This window comes from Dipodomys merriami, unplaced genomic scaffold (assembly GCF_024711535.1).
Source record: "Dipodomys merriami isolate MVZ:Mamm:240054 unplaced genomic scaffold, mDipMer1.0.p SCAF_440, whole genome shotgun sequence".
Lineage (NCBI taxonomy): Eukaryota > Metazoa > Chordata > Mammalia > Rodentia > Heteromyidae > Dipodomys > Dipodomys merriami.
The window spans coordinates 424,176-433,635 of NW_027206003.1; the positions used below are offsets into that span (position 1 = coordinate 424,176).

The 9,460-nt window shown below is 61.6% G+C and overlaps 1 protein-coding gene across 1 annotated transcript; it reads right to left on the reverse strand.

The window, feature by feature from the left end:
- Positions 1–496: 496 nt before the first annotated feature.
- Trim11 (tripartite motif containing 11) lies at positions 497–8,483 on the reverse strand. Its single transcript, XM_069994075.1, has 6 exons — positions 8,036–8,483; positions 7,251–7,346; positions 6,676–6,906; positions 3,297–3,319; positions 3,110–3,210; positions 497–2,019 (listed from the first exon to the last, which is right to left on the reverse strand). Exons 1-6 carry the CDS (start codon positions 8,441–8,443, stop codon positions 1,472–1,474), a joined length of 1,407 nt encoding a protein of 468 aa, XP_069850176.1. The 5' UTR covers positions 8,444–8,483; the 3' UTR covers positions 497–1,471.
- Between the last annotated feature and the right edge of the window lie 977 nt (positions 8,484–9,460).

Consider the following 9,460-nt stretch of genomic DNA (forward strand, 5'->3'; position numbering starts at 1 on the left):
CTCCCCGCAGACATGTCCCAATTACCTCAGCAGCCCTTTGTCCGTAGGTACCGCGTGTTTTTGGTCAGTCGTGGGTTTTAAACTCTGGGCCTGGGCGCTGTCCCTCAGCTCTTCAGCTCAAGGCGAGCACTCCACCACTTGAGCTACAGCGCCACTTCTGGTCTTCTAGTGGTTTTTATTGGAGATCAGTCACTTTCCTACCCAGGCTGGCTTTGAACCACGATCCTCAGATCTCAGCCTCCTGAGTAGCTAGGATGACAGGCGTGAGCCACCAGGGCCCAGCTTCGTGGGTACTTCCGTAGCTATTAACTTTAGAGAATTCATGACACTCTGTGCGTGTACCACTCAGGTGAGCTGAACACGCCATTGACTGTATGTACCTGATGTGCGCATTGGATGCCATTTGCACGCACTTGCACGTCTCACACCAAGGCCTGCCCTCTCCACTCCTGCCGGGCATACTGGGGTTCGGGCGCCTCATTTCACCACAGGATAATCAGGGGCAGCAGTTTATTGAGCAGAGTGCTACTCTTTCCACACATACAGGACACAACTCCCCAAGTGTAACACCCTGTGCAGCATAGGGCAGTTCATGCACATCCTCAGCTGCAGGGCCACCAACACGCTAGGAGAGCCAGGAGCTGTCAGCAACCGCAAAGCCAGCCTGGGACACTCAGAACTTCAGAAGATGTGTGTACATGTGTGTTTGTGAGAGAATGTGTTTATTTAGGGGGGGAGGTGTTACTCCGATTATCTTTCTAGAGGCTGCTATCCTGTTCTAGGACACCCACATGCAGGTTAGTAGACTTCTACCAGCCCTACCTCTTATGGGACCAAACTTTTTTTTTTGGTTGGTTTTGGGGCTTGAACTCTGGGCCTAGTGGCTGTCCCTTAGCTCTTCAGCTCAAGGCCACAGTACCACTTCTGGTTTTCAGGTGGTTAATTGGAGATAAGGGTCTCAGGAACTTACAGCCTGGGCTGGCTTTGAACCCCAATCCCAGATCTCAGCCTCCTGAGGTGTGGGCCACCGGTGCTTAGCAGGGTTGAAGTTTAAGACAGGCTGGTAGGTGTGGAGCCGTTAACTTGCCTAACATCCTCACTGAGGCAGGAAGGTTCCTGGGGCTTGGCAGGGGGGCGGGGGGGGGGGGGGCCACGCCACAGGGCGGCCAGGGCACAGCCTGTGGCTACAAGGACAGACGGCCTGGGCTGGAAGGGCTTGTGATATTCCTGGACCTTTGAACCAGAGGAAGTAGTACCCAGGGCTTAGAGCTCTGTGAGGGCTTTTCGCAGAACTGGCACCCTGGCACGTAGGCGTCCACTGCCCAACCCCATCTGCACAGCCTTAACCAGAACCCAGGCTTCCACTGACTGTCCTCGTGGTCCATGGACATGCTCCCTGCCCTTGGGCCCTAGCGTGGCTCAGAAGTCAGGCAAAGGGCCAGGAGGGGAAGGGGCTCCCCAATCTCTGGAGTCACTGGGGAGCTAGGGCATCCCCAGGCCCACCTTTTAGCCGGCAGATGGTCATGGGGGTTGCGCTGCTTGACAGAGGTGAGAAGAGGGGTCGCAGGGGGCCGGAGAAGGGGGTCTCGGGGAAGATGAACAGCAGTGACCCGTCAGTCACACTGTAGAACGAGAGGTGGCCAGCCTCATAGTCCAGAAAGATGCCCACACGTCTGGGAGGCTCCCGGAGAGGGGAGAAGGCGGGCTCTGTGGAGGTGTAATAGCTCCCAAGGAACACCAGGATCCAGAACCCACAGGCAGCCGACAGCTCCCCTTTCTCCTTCCGGTTGACATTCTCTCGGCAGACACCCAGGGCCCAGCTGCTGCGATCCCCGACCTCCACCTCCCAGTAGTGGCGGCCGGAGGTGAAGCGCTCTTGGCCCAGCACACAGGGACTGGGGTCGAAACGCTCAGGGCTGTCGGGCAGGGCCTGCCGCTGCTCTCCTCTCTGCACGCTCCGCCTGTCCTCACACAGGACCAGCTCCGGGTTGGCCGTGTCTGGGTCCAGAGTCACATCCACTGCAAAGAAGGGTCTAGGGTGAGAGTCAGCACCCGCCGCTCAGGGCCGGTGCTGCAGGAGACTGCCCTGCTGTGGCCCACCCAGGGGGCAGCTTTCCCAACCACGTCTAGTTGTATGGGCCCTCCCCTGTGCACAGATGACGAGGAAATCCTGACTTCTCCATGTCTGTCCCGTCAGTCCCACACGGGAGCCTGAGCTCTGGGCCCCACATTCACAATGGGGCTGTGGGTTCTGAATGCCCCCAAGATAAGAGATTCAGAGTGACAGGCTGCTGCCTGGTCCTGACCACATTCTCAGGCATCTCCCCACCTACCTCCAGGTCTGGTGCAGCCCTATAGCCTTCACTCTGTTGCTTTGGATGTCTAAGTATAGCAAGAAAGAGATCTGGACTCTCTCCCTGGAGCCTGGCACTTTCTGGAAGCCTCAGAATTTCCTAATAAGAGCATCTTTTGTTATTCAGAGACCCCTCACATCACACCCGAGCGTCTGCTGGTGGGGGGGGGCGGGTGCACAAAAGCCTCAGGTCACCAGAGGACTAGCTATGGGACTAGATACAAACGTCACCCATGGACTCACCTCCTGGGACTTGGAGGACATTGCGTTTGATGATTGATGACTAATAATTGAATCATCTGCGCCCCAAAAATGGCACTTCCCCGCAAGACTCCTAATTGGTGAGGCGCCAGGAAGGAGCAGTCCCCGAGGGCATGGAGCCCCGTGCATCCCTTCTTTATATGTCGCTGACCTTTATCGTTTACAATAGTCCAGTAATAGTAATGCCTGGATCTCGTGAGCTCCCGGGTAAATTCTCTAACTCAAAAGGGAGTAGTGGGCCATACATTTATAGGTCCCGGCTCACAACGGATTCGACACAGGTGTGGAGCCCTTGGCTATGAAGTCTGCAGTAACTCTAAACATCAGCACGCAGCCAGACTGCTCGACACAGAACGTTGTCCACAAGGCTGGAGAACCCGCGCCGCTGGTGTCACGCAGAGCAGAGGGCGCTGCTCCAAGAACTCGCTGCCCTGTGTCTGTCCCAGGGTGCAGCCCACCCCCCACAGTCCAGCCACCCGAGGCCCTCATTCCTACCGTGAAACCTCTGCAGGGTCTCCACCAGGCCTGGGACCCTGCACACGGTCCTAAGCTCCATGGGCACCACTTCCGGAGGCTGCAGCTTCACATCCTGCGCCCTGCAAGGCACAGCCCAGCCTCATCCTCAGGGCTGGCGGCGGCCCCCACACCCAGCCCCCTGCCCCGGGGGGTCGCGGGCTCATACCTGCGCAGGGCCTCCTTAACGTCCTGTGGGGGGAGAGAGGGTCATGCGCTCAGCACCTGCACTTCTTGGGGACCCCTCCTCACACCCCTCGGCCAGGCCTTGGGCTTTCTTTGCCAACCAAGGTTAGCTCCAGGCCAAAGAAATACATCCATGTCGGGGAGAAGCCCATCCGGCACCAGGCTTGGACCAGGGACGCTGGACAGAAGCCTGAGCACAGGCACGGGCGCCGAGGGAGGGTGTGGTCCGCCACCTTGTCACAGCTCTCCTCCACCGGGCCATTCCCCCAGGGGGCGCCAGGCCACAGGCACCCCCCCCCCCCCCGCAGCGGGCACCATGCTGTGTGGACCTGGAGCCCTCCAAAGCATGAACTGAATAAATCTTTCTTTACCCAACCTCAGAAAATGAACCAACCCATCAACCCACCTGACACCCTGATACTGCACTTCCTCTGGCCAAAACTGAATGGAAATAAGTGCATTTCTGTAGTGTAAGACACTCAGTCTTCAGTGTTTATAGAAAACCAAGTGCAGCAATACACCCATGCACACAATCACGTGGAAGGCAGCTCCTGGAAGGCTTACTCCGTGTGTGTGTGTGTGTGTGTGTGTGTGTACATGCGCGTGCACTTATACTGGGGTTTGAACTCCATGCCTGGGAGCCATCCCTGAGCTTTTGTGCTCTAGGCTAGTGCACTACCACTTGAGCCACAGCTCCATTTCCAGCTTTTTTGGTTACTTACTCTTGGACAAAAAGCTAAGGAATAGCACACAGGCTCTGAGTTCAAGCCTCAGCACTGGAAGAAAAATAAAAACTAAGAACAGTACCCAGTGCAAGGCAGGGACCTTCTTGCACTAAGCCAGGAGTGAAGCCCGCATGCTCACGCCACACCGCCACACACCAGCTGCCAGGCCAGGATGACAGAGTAGCGAGACACTGCTCCTGCCAAGAGGTTCCTTGCAGGTGGGCCCAACAGCTGAGGCTTTCACATAAACAAGTCATTAATTCTGGGAGAGGAAACAGATCCCATGGCTTCAAGGAGCCTCGCGGGCACAAGCTCTGAAGCCCGGGCTGCCTTCACTGGCGTGCGTGGAGATGCGGGCCTGGGGAAAGGAAGCCTGCTGGGAAGGCACAAGGCAGCCACCAACTTCCCACACTTTTGTTCAAGGAGTGTGAAATACCTGCTCACTGCTCCGCGGGAACAGCTGTGCAGGGGCACACAGCCAGACAGCAGGGGCAAGGTCTTCCCGGATAGCAAGCCCAGCACCCAGGGAAGGGGCTGGCGAGGAAAAACACTGTGCCAGAGCACGGGCTGCAGGACTCAGGAGGGAGCACCTGGAGGTCAGCTATTTGAGAGAAAACACTGGCTCTGGAGCAGCCCCCAGGACCTCTCCCCCCAATTCAATCAGCCAGAAGGGAGGTCCTGAGGGGTCTTACTACAAATCATCTGGTGACGAATGCACCAACAATCACAACACACACAATGTAGCAACACCAGACTGCACACTGTATAACTTCAAAGTTTCAAAGTGAGGGGAGAAAATTTTCCATACATCCCGACCATCCCAGCTTGTCCAACCTGACAGTCTCTCCTCCTCTGCTCCCACCTCTTCCCCTCCACCTAGAGCCCGGCCAACCCCCCCCCCCCCCCCACCGTGTCTGACAGTTTGGCAAAGGCCATGCCACCAAGGGGAACACGGTAGGGGGCCTCTTCCTGGTCAGCTTGGGCTTCTTGCCAGTGGGCTGCCCCCTGTAGGAGGGTCCTGACCTACACTCTTCCCCTTGGCCTTGTGATCACACACGGACATTTTCTACATTCAGAGCTATCTGTTTCAGACTGCTATGTTTGCACTACACCAAGAGCACAATCAAGTTTCAGAGTATCTGTGGGGCCCCCCCAAAAATCCAGCTGAGCCCCGAGGAAGTGCCACCTGCAGCCTATCTGGGAACTCTTAGAGGTTATCCCTGTCGCTCCATCAACGCTCACTGAACAGGTTTCAGCAACTGAGGCAGAGAGTCCGTGGAAGGTGAGCAAGCTTTGGAGCAGAGAGCCAAGCATGCTCAGTGTCATTTGGGCTGTCCCGAGGACGGAGACGTGATGTGAGGGAAGAGAGGCCAGGTCAGCGCGCCAGCTTTCCAGGGCCAGAACCCATACCTGGAACAACTCTCCCAAAGTACAGCAAAGGGAGCCAAGGGATTGGCTACGGCCTGAATACCCCCCAAAGGCACGTGAGATTAAATCGCCACTGTGAGGCAGTAAGGGATGGCCAATCGTAAGGCTGTTATGAAACAGCCTTGAGACGCCCCATTTGCCATCTCTATGAATTACCCAGTGGTCACCATAGCAACAGAACGTGGACCAAGATGGTGCCCAGTAATGAAAACACTCATCTTCCAAGGGAAGAAAACAGACCAGGGAGTGTGGGCCTGCTGCTGAGAACAGGAGGAGGGGAGGGCAGCAATCCTGTAGGTGAGTGTGTGATCTAGGGCCATCACCAAGAGGGAAAGCTGCAGGCGGGCTTTTGTTGCTGACCAAACACCAGACGCTACCCCCAAGCTGGGCAGGGAGAGCGCACGTCCACTCCAGTGTCGGTTCAGAACAGTAATGCCCGCAGGCAGGAGGGGACGGGGGACAGACCCTGCAACCTTTGTAAGCACAGTCAGCCCCTCTGTATTCCCAAGGTTCTGCATCTGTACATTCAACCAACCGCAGACTCTGAGAATTGGGGAAAATGAAGAAATCCTGCCGGTAATGAACATACAGGCTTTTTCTCCTTTACATCTTCCCAAAGAACGTCATCTAGTGACTACATACGCAGCACTCACACGGAGGGTATGGTGCACTGTGCCATTTCACAGAACGCACCTGAGCCTCCTTCAATGTTAGTATTTTCTAAGGTCCAGGAAGGAAGCACTTAAGAAAAGCCCTGTTTGAGGATGAGGAGGAACACTTCCAAACCTCTTTTATCCTGGGCTGGGAGGTAGAACACACTGCATCTGGCTCAGCCCTGCCCACACTTCCCGGGTGAGTCTGGCCAGGCCCGCAAAAACCCGCGTCTGTGCCTCTGGGTGACCTCACCCAGGCCTTCCTGCGCTCACTCATTCTCCAGCGCTTGCCGCATCCATCTGTCTCTGGCCCTGAAGACAGCAAGGTCAAGCTCACTGTGACTGGTGGGACGCACTGTGGGACTCACCCAGCGGGGGGTGTGGAAGGCAGCGGTGGCGAGTGTAATGTGGCCAGTGTGTGGCAGGTGAAAGCGGGACACGTGCTGAAGGCAAAACACATGCGTGTCTGGGAAAGCAAGCAGTGTGTCTGCTGACAGGGTGCACCCTTGGGAGCTGTGTGGGCCTACGGGACCCCCCCCCACACACACACACTCACCTGCAGCAGCCCCAATGCCGGCAGCTGGCAGCGGCCCTCAAGCTCGGCAATGAGCGTGGCCAACTGGGAGCTCTGCTGCCCGAGCCTGGCCGCGCCCTCACGCAGTCTCGGCAACACTTCCAGCTCTTCCTCCTCCAGCTTCTGCAGCAGCTTCTGCTCCTCTTCCACCAGCAAGCGGCGCAACCGCTGGAACTCATCGAGCACATTTTGCCGCTGGCTCTCCACCATCTTCTGCAAGGTGCAAGAGCAACAGCCCTGTCAGGACCTGGGGACGCACCCACCCGCGCAGGACCCAAACCAACATCGCCAGGCCCTAAACCCAAACCTTGGGACCATCGACACCCCAAATCCAGCACCACCACCTGTTGCTCCAGGGCTTAAATCTAGTCTTGGGGTTACCAAGACTCCAGAGCCATCGGGAGCAGCACCACTGGCCGTCCCCACCCTGCTCCTCCTGCTGTCCGAGGCACACCGGCTCATCACGAGACCCCCGTGTCTGTGGGCACAATTCCTCCCGCACTGTCTCGGTGCCTCGGGCTGCCCCCGAGGACCAGGACCCCTTTGTTGGCACCTGCCTGCCACAGGGCACACGTTTCCTCGGCCTGTGCTTGGAAGAGCAGCGCATCCTCCATCTGCTTCCGCAGGTGCTCCACGGACCTCTCCAGCCTCCCCTGGGGTGAAGGAGACGGGCAGTCGTGAGACCCCTGCCCAGAAACGAAGCCTCTCACGCCGGACTTCTCGCCTTGCTTGCCGCCCACCGGACCAGCTGAAATTTGCCCTGGAGACGGGGTGCGGCGGCCCGCGCTGGTGTGTATCCTCACTGTGGGCCGTTCCTCTTTCTAAAACGCTCACCAATGGTGGTGGTAGGGGTCACCCCCTCATTGCTTTTGGGGGGTGTGCCTTTTCACTTGGCTTTTTGTTAGTTAGCTGGAGGTGCGTCTCATGGGCTTTGCTGCCTAGTCTGGCTGCCTGTGGAAATGCCTAGACTCAGCCTCTCGGGTAGCTGGGGCGGCAGAGTGAGGCGCGAGGGGCGCGAGGGGCGCGAGGGGCCGGCTTCACGCGCTCAGCTCTGCGGTCCCGCCCCCTGCGGAGCGCCCTCGGCGGGCCGGCGGCGTCAGGGCCTCGGCCTCCCCCTCCCCTTCCCCGCCTCAGGCACAGGGCCTGCACCCGGTCCGAAGCCACGGCCCGAGGGTCGCCCGAGCTCCGAAGCCTCGGGAACACGACGGAGGCTTTCCAAACGCAAGCTCACGCGCAGCACGCGCGCGCTGCCGTCCCCGCCCCTCGGACGTCCCCGCGGGGCTGAGGCCCGGCCCGGCCCGCGCTCCCCTCCGCGCTCCCGCGGCCTCCGCGGCGGCCCCACCTTGAGCTCGTCGGCCGCCTCGGGCAGCGGGCGCACGCGGTGGGCCCAGTGCTCCCCCGAGCGCTCGCAGGCGGCGCACAGCAGGCGCAGCTCCTCGCCGCAGAAGGCGGCCAGCGGCTCGCGGTGCGCGGCGCACACGCCCTGCGGCACCGGCGACGGCGGGTGCAGGCGCCGCGCCAGCTCGGCCATCTTGGCCAGCGGGCGGTTGGGCCGCAGGTTGCGCTGCGGGGACGGCTCGCGGCACTCGGGGCAGGCGTACGGGCCCTCGGGCTGGCCCCAGCAGCGCCGGATGCACTCGCGGCAGAAGTTGTGGCCGCAGTCGGTCATCACCGGGTCGGTGAAGTAGTCGAGGCAGATGGCGCAGGTGGCCTCCTCCTGGAGGTTGGCGGACAGGTCGGGGGCGGCCATGGCGGCGCGGCTCTCGGCCGGGCGGGCGGCGGCCGCGGGGAGCGCGCGGGGCCCGGGAGGCGCGGGGCGCGGGGCGCGGGCGGCGGGCTCCGGGGACGCGGGGCGCGGCCGGCGGGCTCCGGGGACGCGGGGCTCGGGCGCGCCCGCCCCGGCTTCCGGGACGCAGGCACGCCGAGAAACGGCGGCGGAAGCAGGAAGTGCGTTCTTTTTCATCCGCTTTCGCCTGGGATTGGCCACAGCGGGTCACGCGCCCTTCCGGGGCCTGAAGCGGCGGCCTCCCCGCAGGCCCGGGGGCGGGCGGGACGCAGGGCCGCGCTCCGGTGCCGGGGGCCTGGTGAAGGCGCCCCGAGCCTCCTCCCCTATGCGCGCGCTCCCCGTGCCCGCTCTCCCCGAGCCTCCTCCCCGTGCCCGCTCTCCCCGAGCCTCCTCCCCGTGCCCGCGCTCCCCGAGCCTCCTCCCCGTGCGCGCTCTCCCCGAGCCTCCTCCCCGTGCCCGCGCTCCCCGAGCCTCCTTCCCGGGCCCGCTCCCCGTGCCCGCTCTCCCCGAGGCTCTTCCCCGTGCGCGCACCCCGGGCCTCTACCCCGTGCGCGCGCACCCCAGCTCTCCCCGCCCGTGCGCCCCGAGCCTCCTCCCCGTGCCCGCGCACCCCGAGCCTCTTCCCCGAGCACGCGCACCCCGAGCCTCCTCCCCGTGCCCGCGCACCCCGAACCTCCTCCCCGTGCGCGCGCTCCCCGAGCCTCCTCCCCGTGCCCGCGCTCCCCGAGCCTCCTCCCCGAGCACGCGCACCCCGAGCCTCCTCCCCGTGCCCGCGCACCCCGAACCTCCTCCCAGTGCGCGCGCTCCCCGAGCCTCCTCCCCGTGCCCGCGCTCCCCGAGCCTCCTCCCCGTGCCCGCACTCCCCGAGCCTCCTCCCCGTGCCCGCGCTCCCCGAGCCTCCTCCCCGTGCCCGCGCTCCCCGAGCCTCCTTCCCGGGCCCGCTCCCCGTGCCCGCGCACCCCGAGCCTCCCCAGTGCCCGC

Coding starts and splice junctions, on each gene's coding strand:
- Trim11 (XM_069994075.1), bottom strand. CDS start 8,443: ATGGCCGCCCCCGACCTGTCCGCCAACCTCCAGGAGGAGGCCACCTGC. Junction 3,320..6,675: donor CGGCATTGGGGCTGCTGCAG/GTGAGTGTGTGT, acceptor CTCCCCCCACAG/GACGTTAAGGAGGCCCTGCG. Junction 3,211..3,296: donor GTTAAGGAGGCCCTGCGCAG/GTATGAGCCCGC, acceptor TGTGCCTTGCAG/GGCGCAGGATGTGAAGCTGC.